This window comes from Cardiocondyla obscurior, linkage group LG08, assembly GCF_019399895.1.
Source record: "Cardiocondyla obscurior isolate alpha-2009 linkage group LG08, Cobs3.1, whole genome shotgun sequence".
Classification (NCBI taxonomy): Eukaryota; Metazoa; Arthropoda; class Insecta; order Hymenoptera; family Formicidae; genus Cardiocondyla; species Cardiocondyla obscurior.
This window is the reverse complement of record NC_091871.1, coordinates 1,447,945-1,460,883: the sequence shown is the minus strand read 5'-3', so window position 1 is coordinate 1,460,883 and position 12,939 is coordinate 1,447,945. Positions and strand designations below refer to the sequence as shown.

The following is a 12,939-nucleotide window of genomic DNA, read 5'->3' as shown; positions in this document are numbered from 1 at the left end:
CATCATTAACTTAATATATAAGAAATACCGTATATAACTTTATATTTATGCAATTACAATGCCATTCAAAAAAAAAAAAAAATTGTATAACAATATTCACATTACCGTCAACAGTGAGTCGAATCGGCAGTTCGCGATGTAATTCACTACACTCGCGTGCATCTTTTTTTACAAATTGCATACATAAATCTTTCACATCGTGAGCTGTCGATCTGACCGCATCGTGAAAAAATATAATTCTGGTCGTGATAGGACCAGATATGGTAAAATATGATAAAGAAAAAAAAAAAAAACTTTCCTGTTTCTCATTCAAATAAAGACGATATACAAATTCAACGATCTAAATCTATTGCACGCTTACTTCTACCTAATTACGTACAGTGATGTGATAATTCAAGTGTGCAGATAGATTGACGGAGTAGATAAAATACATTTCAATTGTATTTATATAAATTATTTCTGTAAATATGCTTTTCACTTTATTACGCTATTGAATTTATAATCTCAAGTTGGCTATTTGCTGCAGCAACTGTTTAATTAAATAAAACAGAATTTGGGTCCTCATTATCGAGCTGCTTAACGTGCCTTAGAACGTCTTTCTTCGTAATTACACCTAGTAGTCGTCTACAGACGAAATTCCGATAGATTATAAATTAATATTACTAATTAAGTTAAGGTTATATTAATAATAACATTAATAAAAACTTACCCATTGTGTGTAACTAGAGTTTGACGTAGCCCCAACTTTCGGAACATATCTACCACGGTTTCCATGGGAGTTTGGTCTGTTATGGTGATCGGGGCCATGTCCAAAATTTTCTTCAATTTCAAGGGCGGCGGCGAATAACTCTGGACGTTGTTCCCGTTGGTGAAAATGACCAGCGACTGCCTGCTGATGTCTTCGATCATCCGCTTGGCGTTGGCAATGGCAAGATTGAGATCCCGTCGCAAAACGAAGCCTACGAGGTACTGAGATTCTTTGGAAACTATCACGGGAAAGCCGTTGTGCTCCGTTTCCTTGAGCAGATTCTCCACGTCTTCGACTGTCATCGAGTCTTGAGTGAGAACATGAAGAGCCTCGTTTCGCCTGGCATAATAAAATTATACAAAAAAACATACATAGAGTATATAAAAATTAAGTAAAATTGTATATAACAAAATATATTTAATCTTACTTCGGCTGCATGACGTCCGCCGCCAGAGTCGTGTGCTGAAACTCATCCTTGCTGTCCAGAAATGGATATCCGTTCAAGCCAATGTGAGCGTCGTAAATACCCTGTTTTCCGAGAGCATCGCCAACCCACTTGCTTGCCATGGCCGCGGCCATCAAAGGTACAATGTACCGCACACCGCCCGTTAACTCGAACATGATTACGACTAAGGAGACAGTCATTCTGGTTACACCTCCGAGAACAGCCGCGGCCCCAACCATCGCATACAATCCCGGTGTTATGCAATCGACGCCCATAGAACACTCTTCACTGAACATCCATATGTGAGGATAGTTGTAAGCAAGCTGCTCCATTCCTATTCCCACAATACGGCCCATTATCGCCCCTAGGCAGAGCGAGGGAATAAACAAGCCGCACGGGACTTTCATACCGAACGTGAATATCGTCATAATTAGTTTTAATATCAGCGCCAACACGAGCAGCCAGATAGCTTTGTAAACTCCTGGACCAGCCGCAGCAATCTCGATCGCGGACTTTACAGCGGTGAAGTTTCTGTTGTAGTCGCTGTTCGGATTAAATATTACTATATTAAATAAAATTTTAATTAAATTAATTAATATTTGAATGTGATCTACCAACCATAACATATCAGCATTCGACACTCCACACTGGCTAAAGAGCAAGTAAATGAGCTGGCTGGTATTCATCCTTGTGTAAGGATTAGGATACCCAATTACTGCCGTCACCACGGTTACAATTAACACTTCAGTAACGGGATACTGTCCTAACTTGGAAGTTTTGCGATATCGGCACCAAAATAGATTCGCTTTGATAAATAACGTCGCTATTATTCCCTGTCAAAAATTATGTTACAGGCACACATTTTTGAACAATTTAATAACGATTAAATAATTACGTACCCCAATTATGCCGAGCATAACGAAGGGAATTAATTCGAAGAATATCCAAGGTTTATTATACTCTACGTAAAACAATACTGAATGTTCATTTCCGAACGGATTTATGGAACGGAGTACAAAAGCGGCAATCAAAGCGCAAAAGAACGATCGCCAAAGGGTTTTTAATGGAAAATAATAGCTGACCTAAAACAAACGCATATAATTTCAGAAAATAGGTAACTATTAATTTGTGAGCTTCTGTTTAATAAGAACATTACAACATTAAAATAGGATTATTAAATAATTATTAAATTATAATATTATTAATAAAATTATATTAATATTATTTATTTTCAGTTACCTCTTCTAAACTAAATAAGACACCGCCGATCGGTGCTCCGAAAGCGACGGAAACTCCTGCCGCGGCAGCGGCAGATAAAATTTCCCTTTTCTTCGCTTCGTTCCTTCCATACTTCGGAAATAGGTAAGAAAATATATTTCCTATACAGCATGCGATGTGTACCATGGGGCCCTCCTTTCCTAAACTCAAGCCCGCCGATACGGAAAGAATTAAACCTACTGATTTAATAATCAGTGTCCATTTACCGAGATATCCGCGGATAATAAAGCCGCTCAAAATTGTTTTTATCTAAACAAAAAGACATATATGAAGAAGCATGTTATATTATTTTAACGGATTATATATTTGTATTTCTAAAGAAAAGAATAATTTAGAAATAAATTTACTTCGGGTATACCGGAGCCGCAGGCATAAGGAGCAAACATTCGCACGAGAGACGCAGAAAGTGCTGCAAACAGGAGCGCCCATGCCGTGTAAAATAAATATGATATTGTATAAGGTCCTGCGCCTTCTTTTGACTGACTGAATACCTCGGGCCACGTCAACCACTATAAAAAAAAAATTATATCTTTTAATTAAATATATTAATTACTTATTTTATTATTTAACTTTTAATATAGAGCTGTGTTGACCTGCGAACAGTTTCCGCCGTCGAATGTGGTCTCGTTGTAGCTCCAGCAGCACTGTTCTTTATTCAACCAGAAAGCCTGCGGACAGATGCCGAATTTCAAATCTGTCATCCAGGAAGCGCCGATATCTATACCGCCGGCCGCCACTCCCGTGAAAAGCCCGACTAGTAAAACGCACAGCCATCCCGACCACGCGTCATGAGCGCCCTTGATCAATCCCCAAATAGAATCATGTTTTTTCTTCACGATATAGCGGTGCCGCATTCTATCGCGCGCAATGTCCCGCTGCCAGTCGATAGTGTGGAAATCATCGTACTGGCCAATGCCGGGTATGTCGTCGGAGTCAACTGAAACTATTAAGGTAAATTCAGAAAATTTCGCAACAACGACGTGAAACAATAAATTCTGTATGAGGCTCGTGCAATTTACTGAACTAGTTAGAAGCTAGCTTCGGAAATTCTTTTACCTCTGTTTAAAAATAAATAAAAAGCTTGAACGGTGCAAAAGTAATTTAATATAATTTAATATATTATAAAATAAATTTACTATGGGAAGATGCATCGTCAATGCGGACGCAATCCGATAACACATTGCTATCTGAGTGAGTGTGATTGATATCCAACATGTCGTCGTCGCTACTTAGATTTGTCTCACGTCTTACAATTCCGGTTCGCAGTCGTACATCCTCTGTAACGTCACCATACTTTATGTTCTGAAAACAAAATTCGTTAGTTATATTTGCTCATTTTTTACTCTTCTTACTTATTAAAATTATTTATTTGTATATTTTAGGCTTTTATATTTTAACGTAAAATATAAATATAAAAAGTTTGCCTCAATAAAATAAGATTTATGACTTTTAAAGTATATTCGACAAGTTTTGATCAGAGCTGAATAAATAATCGCTACTTTTTTTTTTTTACAGCTCTGGCTTTGATATACAGGATGTACGGTTCGTCTTGTCACTTTCAAAATTTTTCGATCTATCGACAAATTTCAGAAGTAATAAAACGAACCAGACGCCTTGTATAAAAATATACACAGAGTATTAATACACATAAAAACACGTAAAAACATGCAGGATGAAGAAGATAAAAATAAAGATCACACATTGAACAAGGAAAAAAATTTTTTCAGGCGGTGTAGTCTGTACCACGCAACACAAGAAGCTGCAGATTAATACCAACAACGTACCTTTGCGTCAACGGAATGATATGTAACGGCATTAGCGTTCGAATGAAGGATTGCCGAGTTCAAGGACGCTTTCAGCGGGAACTTCTCCATGGCATCATGACAATCTAATTTTACACAAGCAAGGTATTATTTTCCCGTCTCAAAAAAGGTACAAGGATCAGCTATAAAGATTCTACGTGGCAAAGAGAAGTCGAGAGTCGGCGGCGCCACGCAATACTAACTGTTTCATTGACATGCAACTTAATCCGCTTTCTTATAATCCTCTTAATTCGCACGTTTCGTAATTAAAACAACGTATTTAAGATATGAATAGAATTAAAAATTGCACATGTGTGGCACAAGCTGCAAGTAACGAGAAACAAGATAGGCACTTGTTTCTCCCCCGAAACTCGACGTCTCTCTGCCAGCTAACGACTTGTGGTTTGCATCTTGTTCGGAGAAAAAAAAATAGATAGTCAGAACACTGAAGACCAATTGAAATCATGCCAAATTGACATCGTCACACCAAGGTTCAACTGAAAATGATTTCCAAGGTTAGAGTTCAGGATGAAGAACGAGATACAAAGGACACAACAAGGTGCTTAGGGTACACCATATGACGACTAGTTCTCCCCTCGCTCTTGACCGTAGTCGCGGCCCAGGTGAGCGAAGGCAAGCGACAAGTCATGCTAGTTATGCTTCGAGCCGTGCGGAGTTTAATTTCGAGCTAGTGAACCTGCCTCTCGCGTGACGTCTCATTCCTTGGGAGAGACGAGGTTATTCTCCGTTAGCTCGTCTCGGCTCGCACTCACCATTTTTAAAAGGAGAAGTCCTCCAGGTGTTATCTGTGCACGATCACCATGCCATGTCCCAGATTAGATTATATCCGATTAATTTGACAGTACCGCGACGTTAAAAGCAGGTAAGAGCTGCGTCGTAGTGGCCACTTCACCAACACGTCCATACACCCTTCTCCGAAAGATAATATAACGAAGTAGAAAGTCCTGCGTAAGGCTGGAAGTCCATTTTACTCGAGTGTACTGGCTGCATTAGTTGTAGAGATTGTCTCTCTTTTTCTGTATTAAAAGAAGAGAGATAGACACCGACCGAAAGAAATTAACCAATCGCCTTTAACTATTCTGTTCGAACTATAAGGTGATTAACTAGTCTCTTGCGCACAAAGGAATCGACCAATCGCGATTGAAAGCGTTTTAATTAATATATTTTATTTAATTAGTTTAATCTAATTTATTACTTTTTTAAATAACTTACTTTATTTTATTTTATTTTATCTCATTTTATTAATTTAATTTACTTAATTTTAATTTAAATAAAAAATAATTTATTTTAATTTATTTTAAAATATATCCGATCAATTAATCATCGAGGAGTACTTACTAATAAATTTTTTTATAATAATATTTTTCCGATCTATCCACGATTCGTAGTAACAGCGGCGGGCGGATTTCGCCGGTATTAAAATACGTCCGAATCATCGTCGAGACGCATCACTGATACTCCGATGTGCGAGACAACGCTCGGCAGTGTTTAACTCAGGTTGTAACTAAATTAATAGTATTATCATCCCAAAAATGATCAAATTAACGCAAGATATCGACCTGGAGAGCTACACGCTCATTTTGCCGTCGGTGGCGGTCGGCAACGTTGGGCAGTTGTCCGTCGATTTACTCGTTTCGAATCTTAACCTCCCGAAGATCGGCCAAATTTTCACCCCGTCATTCGTGCCCATCGTCGGCGCGAATGCCTACGACGAGTGTTCGAGCGAGCTCATCACGGCGATCGACATTTACGCAGGGCGCAAAGAACGCGTCGTTGTCATACAAATCCGGTCGCTCTACGTAGGCGAGCTCACAGAATTCTTCAACGAACTGGGACGATTTGTCACTGAGAAAAAAATAGCCAAGGTATTTTTCTTTAAACGCAAATGTATTTTAATTCCTTCACCAATTTTTTATTTTTTTTTTACTTACCTCCTTTCTACAAAACGTTTTCTTGCAGGTGATTATTCTAGCAAGCAGTCACGATTACGTTAAAAAAGAAGTCCAGCCACAGCATCTTAAATTAAGATACGTCGCGTCTGCCGGCTTACGTTCAAAGGCCGGCGAGCTCTTCGACGAGCTCAACTGGATTTCACATCCGCCGAAAGGGGAGGAAAGATTGCAGATACCAGGGGGCGGATTCGCCAAAAGCCTCTTCACTTTCTTATCAGGCGCCAACGTTCCTTGCGCCGTCCTGTTCAAATTCTGCTCGGAGGGGGACAACAGAGAAGACGCGGTGGCTCTTGTGCAATATTTGAATCAGTGGATACGCATATTAGAAGCGAGCTGTAGCAATAATTTGAAGTATCCACTGTCTTGGAAGCATTTGTTTGGCAGGCCACCGTCACAGGACTTGTATTGAACACACGTGTACATAGTTTATATTATTCCATTAATTTTAAGACAATAGTAAATTTGTTACGGTTACATGGTGGTGCCTGGATTCAATTTAACAATTGAAAGTGTAAATTAAATCTTTTATATAACAGCCTTATTGTACAAAAGTTGAGACTGTAAGTGTTTTATATGGAGAAACTTAATTCTTTATGGAATGAATACAATAAATCGTAATATACGCCGACTTTTTCGTATTTACAAACGTAAATAAACGATCTTAATTTATTAAGTTTAATTTCTCAGGTTTCACACAAATACTTGCTGCAACCTTTTGTTTAAATATTTATTTTTTTTAGTAACAAAATTTCCTACGCTAGAAGTTTGTACTTTGCGGTGAATGCGGAATAGGATACGAGTATAGCTAGGAAAGCAGCTAGAAATTCGGAATTCACCCAAGGACCGAGGAAAACACCCGGATTATTAAGAACGACCACCGTCAAGGGATTCACGCTATCTGGATCTTCCCCGTTTCTTATTGCTTTGCGAACGGCAACGTATTTTTCCTCATCGTACAGCTTTATATAGTAATCGCCAGATCTTGCCTTCTTAACATCTTCCGTCCAAGATATCTAATACACAAGTAAAATTATTTCGTCAGTATTATTTTATCATTGATGATTTTACGATCTTTATTCATTTCAAACGCGGCCCGGTTTGATTTCTTTACGTTAAATTAAGGCCAGAAAGTAACACATGTTACCTGATATTTGTTATCAGCGCTCAACCGAACGGCCGGCAGCGTCTTGCCCTCAACCTCCGCGTACAAGCTGATTCCCTTTACGCCGTTGCTGCACTTCAGCACGAATTGCATGGTGAAGGCGACATTTGTGAGGACCGTGGCATCCTCCGTCACGTACGACGAAGCCACGACCTCCGGTTTCTGACAGGTTTCGGCAAAGGCCAGGGAAATTAAACTCGCAAATGCGCAGAAAAGTACGAGCTTGTTCATCCTGCCGGTTTTAATGGGTTTATACTCGAACGAATGCGACACTACAGCTGTTTGCGATGAATATCGGTCGGAGTACTCGGAGTATGCGACTGCTAACAGTGCCAACACGCGGGACACGCGTTAGTTTACTCCAACTACCCACCAACCGGCCCACTCCACTCCGGCACCCAACGTGCCACGTCGATGAGATTGGCGTGACTCCGTGTTGGCTCAAAGGTGCGTATTTCTCAACTGAACTGGCTGCACGAAACCAAACAGATTCGAGTCAGTTCGCTCAAATGTCTGAATTTTTTTATTCACACGATGCAGCATTTTCACTTATAAAAAAATAATATCAAGTGTGATAAAATCTGCAATGTGCTTATCTCGACGAATTTCGGTGGAGTAAACTAACATCGCGCAATTTTGTAAAGTTTTTATTTAGTTAGTTTTAGGTTATTTAAAAATTAAAGAAAAATTTACGTGTTCTTTTAATGTTATTTTTCATTAATTATACGATTTTGCAGCATGATTATAGATAATTATATGTATAATGGATGATCATAGTACAGTGGATACATCTACAGAAAATAATTTTTCAAATCAAGGTATAATTTGTGATAATTAACAAATTTAAGTACTATAATTATATGTATAATAATAACGAGCGTTTTCTTGTTACAGTAGCACTAGTGGAGAGAAATGTTAAGCCACAAGGTTTAACGTTGCTCGACCCAGCCGCCGTGGCAAAATCAAGTCGGCAGGATTTAATGGCACTGGTTGCAGAAATTGAAAAGGCAACGTTTGCAAATTTATTATTTAAGTTAGTCATTATATTATTACGAAAATTATTAATTTATGTTTTTTATACAGGCAGATAGTTGTGTAAAAGCAAACGCTTATAATAAGCTACAAGTTATCGCCGAACAAATCAAATTTTTACAAAAGCAAGCTAAAGATATTTTACTAGAGGCAGAACGTAATGCTAAACTGCATTATGTTGCTTGCAATTTTGTAAAACAGACTGGTCACATTTACCATTTGTATCAGCGGGAATCGGGACAATTTTATTTTTCTATGCTAAGCCCGGAGGTAAATAGTACTTTTACGAAAGTAAAATCAGTAATAATACGGTATTACTGATTTTTACGAAATTTTATTTTAATATTAATAAATATTTATCTTACCAATTATGTTTGTCCATACAGGAATGGGGTAATTCAGCTCCGTCACAGATTTACAAGGGTTCTTTTAGATTAGAACACGATCGATCGTGGACTCCACTGTCGCAATTGCAAGTAAAGGATAACGAATTAAACTTCCTTCAAAAACTTTTACCTTCTGATACAACTACAAACGACTTTTGGCAATCAATTACGTCAAATAGTGGCGTCTAACTGCAATTTAGTGAATTATATTAATGCAAACACAATATATTTAAATTTTATTTAGTTCGATAAATTAAGCATTATGTAACTCAACAAGTAAATTTATTTCTTTGATATAATATCGAGCTACTTATAATTCCCTACTTGTAAATGTACATACAAATATATTTCATATAAGTATATAGAATAGATCAGAGCTGTATAAGTAGCGGCTACTTCGATAATCAACAACTGGATGATCACGATTATTTGCAATCGAAAAAAAAACATGATTATCGATTTATTACGATTACTCCGCCTTGTAATCGGTAATCATGTTTTCTTTTTCGGCTACAAGTAATAGTAGTCGTACTTGCCGTGACTTTTTTTTTACAACTCTGGAATATATATATATAGATATCTGTTTTATATTATCATAAATTATATACATAATTTTATTCAGGTTATGTATATAATTATATACATTTTTTTCATTCAAAACAATATCTATTTTGTACAAGAATAAAACGTACACTAATACTTTAACTTCGGTGTAAGTCCATTAATCCAGGTTATGCAGTTAATTAACAAATGTATTTCTAAGCAGCATGTAATACGTCTATGTAGCTATGGCAGATTTTTTTTTTTTTTTTTTTTTACTCGAAATAATCCTTAGTTGACTGTTAAAAGATCAATATGATCTTTGAAATTATAATACACAAACTATTTCATATGGCATATATAACATTACATTTCTATAGGCAGTAAATAGGGTTTGTGTTCAAGGTTTGACTTTATACTTTCTCTAAATTATTTGAAATGACTTCAATGAGCAAAATTAGTGCATCACAGTAAAACCCATGATTAGAAATTCACGAGCATAATTGAACATCTACTGTATATAGGATCTATTCTTTCTATAAAATATTCTTCCTAAAAATCTGCAAAACTATTAACATAGTTAAAATATAATTTTCAAATATTAAAATACCATTTTACTGAAAACATTAATGTACAAGCTTGAGGATCAACAAACATTTAATTTCTTTTTTATCCTTTATGAAAAATTAAATCTCTAAAAATGAACAAATTTTATATCGAAGTAATATCGATCAATCAATCAATGACGGCAACTGCGACGACTGGGTTTTGGTTTAGAATCTGTATGTCAAGTAGTATTTACTTTGTGTGCTGAAACATGTAAATAATATATCAGCAAATTATTAAATATAAATTTATAACAGACAAGTAAATTCTTACACGAGATTGGTATCCTGAGAGGTGCATCATCCTGTATAACACATTCGTGTGTTTGAGAATGGAAAAGATACTGTACCAAAAGTTGTTTGTCTTCTCCTACACATGGATCGTAAAATCCAGGTAGTTGGCTCTGTAATAATATATTTTATTTATAAAATATTACTTTTTTTTTTTATTTATAAAAACGCACCTTAGATGCCTTGTGAAGAATTAATTTGGAATCTTTGACTAAACATTGCAAAGGAATTGTTACGTCTATCACTTCATCTCTATGCCCAGTCTCCTCTGAAGTAGCTCGATCCTGTTGAGGATAAACAAATCGACCATATAATGCTTTGGTAATAATTAATCCTTTCTTGGCTTCCTCCTCAAGTCTTATCCTGCTGACGGTTTCCTTCATTAATTCGGTAGCTGCCTTAGCTTCCCTTTGTTTCTCTAACATTCTAAATTTATTCAACTCTCTCTGTTTCTCCTTCTCGCGCTCTGTCCGCTCTTTCACCACGGGATCGATTATAAGTTTCTTAATGACTGTCCAAGTGATTATAGGTGCTACAGTGGCATAAAAGACTGGCGCTGGAAGAACTTCATCGCATAAATGAATGGGAAACGTGTACGCTTGCGAAGCGCGACTCAATCTAAGTTTCAACGTAACGCCAGTTGGGACGCCGATACGTACAGCCGCCGAAACCGAGCTGTGCTTAGAAACTTTTTTTTCAGCGCCGTATTCGAGAAATGCACCAAACGTTCCAGCTCTGTAAATTATAAAGTGATTATGCACGGTCAATTATTATTTATGCAATAAAATAATATTAATTATACTAACTTGACACTACCACGAAGTTTAAGTTGCTTTTCTTCCATCTTATAGGTATAATTAAGGCTGACGAAAGAATGTAGGAGTCCGAAATGTATAGAAAATGCCGTGTACGATCGAGACGTGTCTCTCACAATCATAGTGCTCATAGCGTCTTGAATACCGGCTCTGTATGTGAGGTACCCCACTGTATGTTTATCTAACTGCATCGCGAGAGCTGCAAATAAATTTCCTTTTAAATATATTTCCCTGTGCGAAACAAATGAACACGCGAATATAAGAGAAGACTAAGAATTACATGATTACAATTATACTATGAAAACCGCAAGTAAACGTACTCCCAACGTAGCCAGCTTTCACGCCGCGCGATGTGAATTGCAGTATTGTCGCACCATCGCAAAATAATCGCTTCGTTAACGTGCGAAATGCTTTGAGGGAAAACGTAGGGCCGTTGCCAGCCCCGACCTCGACTTCGACCCAACCCTTCGAGGATATCAGCCGCTTCGCCGAGACATTAATGGATCCATTACCCGTACCGTTTTGAGTCCCAAGCTGACCTGACATAGTTACAGTATCTCTCAAGGTAAGGGGTGCTTCGATAGATTGTGCGAATGACATTCCGCTAACTTCGATGCATGAAAAGAACCCGCTGAAAGCAGATCCATCACTTCATAAACCTATGATTACTGTAATTTGTAAATTTAATATTAAATTTTATTATTAAGCCAATCAATTTTACCCATCGCTATAATCCTCATCATATTTATTGAAGAGATCAGTGGCGTTAATGTTTACTGTTACAGTGCCTTTGGGATTGGTATGTTGCTGAAGTCGTCTCTCTTCTCTTTCCCTCGCCAACCTCTCGTATTCCTCCCGAATCTCTTGAGGCGTTTTCATACGCTGCACAATTTCCCATCCTTCCGTTTCCAAACCACGAATTCCCAGCGAGTCATAAATCGCTCTCTGATGCGGATCGCTCAGTACTGTAACGCGCAGTATTATTTTCAAGATACAAAATAAAATTTTTTTTAATAAAAATATTTTATTTTAAAATATTGTGGCACAGTTTAAAAAAAAAAAAAAAAAAATAGCAATAACGGATGAAATAATCAGCAGTATACCTTCATAAGCTTTCTTTATACGATTGAACAGAACCTCTGCTTCTTTCTTAAGCGTTGGATCTCGATGCTTATCTGGATGATAGAGTCTACTGAGTTTACGATATGCATTGCTGATGTCCTCGGGACTGGCCTAAAATACAAGAAGCAGTCGTTACGATGTAAAACATGGAATTGCATCATAAATAAATAATTTTCGTGAAAAAAACGAGTCAAAGGTGTGGACTTAAAGTAACATCTTCCAGCGAGTGATGCAAAAGGCCAGATAAATTTCGGTTCTACAACCCGACATTCTGCAGCAGGATTAATACGCCAGAGGCGCAAACTGACCAAACTATATCAACGTTTCCCGAGCTTATCTCTGCCATTACTCGTCGCGTCGAAGGAAAGCGGACGTTCCCCCGGGTCGCCGTTACGTCAGCCCGAAAGCGACGAAGGTGTCACGTGGAGAGGGACATCGAGGTCCGATCTCCGAAGTCCCCCTTTGATAATAATTGAAGCGAAATCGCGCGCGGAACGGGTCTGACTCTCACGTTTCTCGCGATGTTCAGGAACGCGTAGTAGTCGTCCTCGATCGTGGTCTCTTGGTCGCTCTCGTCGTCCATTTTTCAAAGTCGAGGGTTCGCACGCGCGCACCGAAGGGGTCTCGGCTGGCCTCTCGGGCGTCCGCTCTCTTCGGCCAGCTTTTTTTTATAGGTTACGGTGGACAGCAGCGGGCCGGTAGAACGGCCGGTTTGCCGCGTGCGCCGCGAGATAGCGCCC

The 12,939-nt window shown here is 38.1% G+C and overlaps 5 protein-coding genes across 13 annotated transcripts; 2 read left to right on the top strand and 3 right to left on the bottom strand.

Moving 5' to 3' along the window:
- Window positions 1-279: 279 nt before the first annotated feature.
- On the bottom strand, window positions 280-5,189 carry Clc-c (chloride channel protein 3). 3 transcript variants are annotated; one of them, XM_070660611.1, is made up of 11 exons: window positions 5,047-5,189; window positions 4,256-4,359; window positions 3,608-3,773; window positions 3,065-3,414; window positions 2,819-2,980; window positions 2,433-2,720; window positions 2,093-2,275; window positions 1,812-2,026; window positions 1,176-1,736; window positions 710-1,087; window positions 280-624 (listed from the first exon to the last, which is right to left on the bottom strand). In XM_070660611.1, exons 2-11 carry the CDS (start codon window positions 4,343-4,345, stop codon window positions 534-536), a joined length of 2,484 nt encoding a protein of 827 aa, XP_070516712.1. In that variant the 5' UTR covers window positions 4,346-4,359; window positions 5,047-5,189; the 3' UTR covers window positions 280-533. The 3 variants fall into 3 exon arrangements, with proteins under 3 accessions (XP_070516712.1, XP_070516713.1, XP_070516714.1); XM_070660612.1 differs by having other exon boundaries at window positions 3,065-3,408; XM_070660613.1 differs by lacking the exon at window positions 4,256-4,359 and having other exon boundaries at window positions 5,047-5,187.
- Window positions 5,190-5,279: 90 nt separating this feature from the next.
- Window positions 5,280-6,874, top strand: LOC139104885 (proteasome assembly chaperone 2). Its single transcript, XM_070660631.1, has 2 exons — window positions 5,280-6,159; window positions 6,254-6,874. Exons 1-2 carry the CDS (start codon window positions 5,827-5,829, stop codon window positions 6,653-6,655), a joined length of 735 nt encoding a protein of 244 aa, XP_070516732.1. The 5' UTR covers window positions 5,280-5,826; the 3' UTR covers window positions 6,656-6,874.
- An 85-nt stretch (window positions 6,875-6,959) lies between these two features.
- On the bottom strand, window positions 6,960-7,652 carry Tapdelta (Translocon-associated protein delta). The gene is made up of 2 exons (XM_070660643.1): window positions 7,391-7,652; window positions 6,960-7,259 (listed from the first exon to the last, which is right to left on the bottom strand). Exons 1-2 carry the CDS (start codon window positions 7,637-7,639, stop codon window positions 6,999-7,001), a joined length of 510 nt encoding a protein of 169 aa, XP_070516744.1. The 5' UTR covers window positions 7,640-7,652; the 3' UTR covers window positions 6,960-6,998.
- A 62-nt stretch (window positions 7,653-7,714) lies between these two features.
- LOC139104889 (uncharacterized protein C1orf50 homolog) lies at window positions 7,715-9,645 on the top strand. 6 transcript variants are annotated; one of them, XM_070660641.1, is made up of 5 exons: window positions 7,715-7,855; window positions 8,146-8,226; window positions 8,306-8,415; window positions 8,492-8,710; window positions 8,827-9,645. In XM_070660641.1, the coding sequence occupies exons 2-5, from the start codon at window positions 8,172-8,174 to the stop codon at window positions 9,013-9,015; spliced, it is 573 nt and encodes a 190-aa protein (XP_070516742.1). In that variant the 5' UTR covers window positions 7,715-7,855; window positions 8,146-8,171; the 3' UTR covers window positions 9,016-9,645. The 6 variants fall into 6 exon arrangements, with proteins under 6 accessions (XP_070516742.1, XP_070516739.1, XP_070516740.1 ...); XM_070660638.1 differs by having other exon boundaries at window positions 8,303-8,415; XM_070660639.1 differs by lacking the exon at window positions 7,715-7,855 and adding an exon at window positions 7,864-8,046.
- LOC139104880 (dnaJ homolog subfamily C member 11) lies at window positions 9,623-12,870 on the bottom strand. 2 transcript variants are annotated; one of them, XM_070660622.1, is made up of 8 exons: window positions 12,711-12,870; window positions 12,181-12,310; window positions 11,799-12,042; window positions 11,398-11,726; window positions 11,069-11,276; window positions 10,436-10,997; window positions 10,246-10,375; window positions 9,623-10,176 (listed from the first exon to the last, which is right to left on the bottom strand). In XM_070660622.1, exons 1-8 carry the CDS (start codon window positions 12,780-12,782, stop codon window positions 10,154-10,156), a joined length of 1,698 nt encoding a protein of 565 aa, XP_070516723.1. In that variant the 5' UTR covers window positions 12,783-12,870; the 3' UTR covers window positions 9,623-10,153. The 2 variants fall into 2 exon arrangements, with proteins under 2 accessions (XP_070516723.1, XP_070516724.1); XM_070660623.1 differs by having other exon boundaries at window positions 11,398-11,708.
- Window positions 12,871-12,939: the final 69 nt, after the last annotated feature.

Excerpts from the sequence above, each read along its gene's own strand:
- Clc-c (XM_070660611.1), bottom strand. The coding sequence starts at position 4,345 with ATGGAGAAGTTCCCGCTGAAAGCGTCCTTGAACTCGGCAATCCTTCAT. Across the intron at positions 3,774-4,255 it reads ATCATTCCGTTGACGCAAAG|AACATAAAGTATGGTGACGT; the intron begins GTACGTTGTTGG and ends TTTTGTTTTCAG. Across the intron at positions 2,981-3,064 it reads ACGGCGGAAACTGTTCGCAG|TGGTTGACGTGGCCCGAGGT; the intron begins GTCAACACAGCT and ends TTTTTTTTATAG.
- LOC139104885 (XM_070660631.1), top strand. The coding sequence starts at position 5,827 with ATGATCAAATTAACGCAAGATATCGACCTGGAGAGCTACACGCTCATT. Across the intron at positions 6,160-6,253 it reads CTGAGAAAAAAATAGCCAAG|GTGATTATTCTAGCAAGCAG; the intron begins GTATTTTTCTTT and ends GTTTTCTTGCAG.
- Tapdelta (XM_070660643.1), bottom strand. The coding sequence starts at position 7,639 with ATGAACAAGCTCGTACTTTTCTGCGCATTTGCGAGTTTAATTTCCCTG. Across the intron at positions 7,260-7,390 it reads GCGCTGATAACAAATATCAG|ATATCTTGGACGGAAGATGT; the intron begins GTAACATGTGTT and ends CTTGTGTATTAG.
- LOC139104889 (XM_070660638.1), top strand. The coding sequence starts at position 8,172 with ATGGATGATCATAGTACAGTGGATACATCTACAGAAAATAATTTTTCA. Across the intron at positions 8,227-8,302 it reads AAATAATTTTTCAAATCAAG|TAGCACTAGTGGAGAGAAAT; the intron begins GTATAATTTGTG and ends TTCTTGTTACAG. Across the intron at positions 8,416-8,491 it reads TGGTTGCAGAAATTGAAAAG|GCAGATAGTTGTGTAAAAGC; the intron begins GCAACGTTTGCA and ends TTTTTTATACAG.
- LOC139104880 (XM_070660622.1), bottom strand. The coding sequence starts at position 12,782 with ATGGACGACGAGAGCGACCAAGAGACCACGATCGAGGACGACTACTAC. Across the intron at positions 11,727-11,798 it reads GATGAGGATTATAGCGATGG|TGATGGATCTGCTTTCAGCG; the intron begins GTAAAATTGATT and ends AGGTTTATGAAG. Across the intron at positions 10,376-10,435 it reads TTCTTCACAAGGCATCTAAG|AGCCAACTACCTGGATTTTA; the intron begins GTGCGTTTTTAT and ends ATATTATTACAG.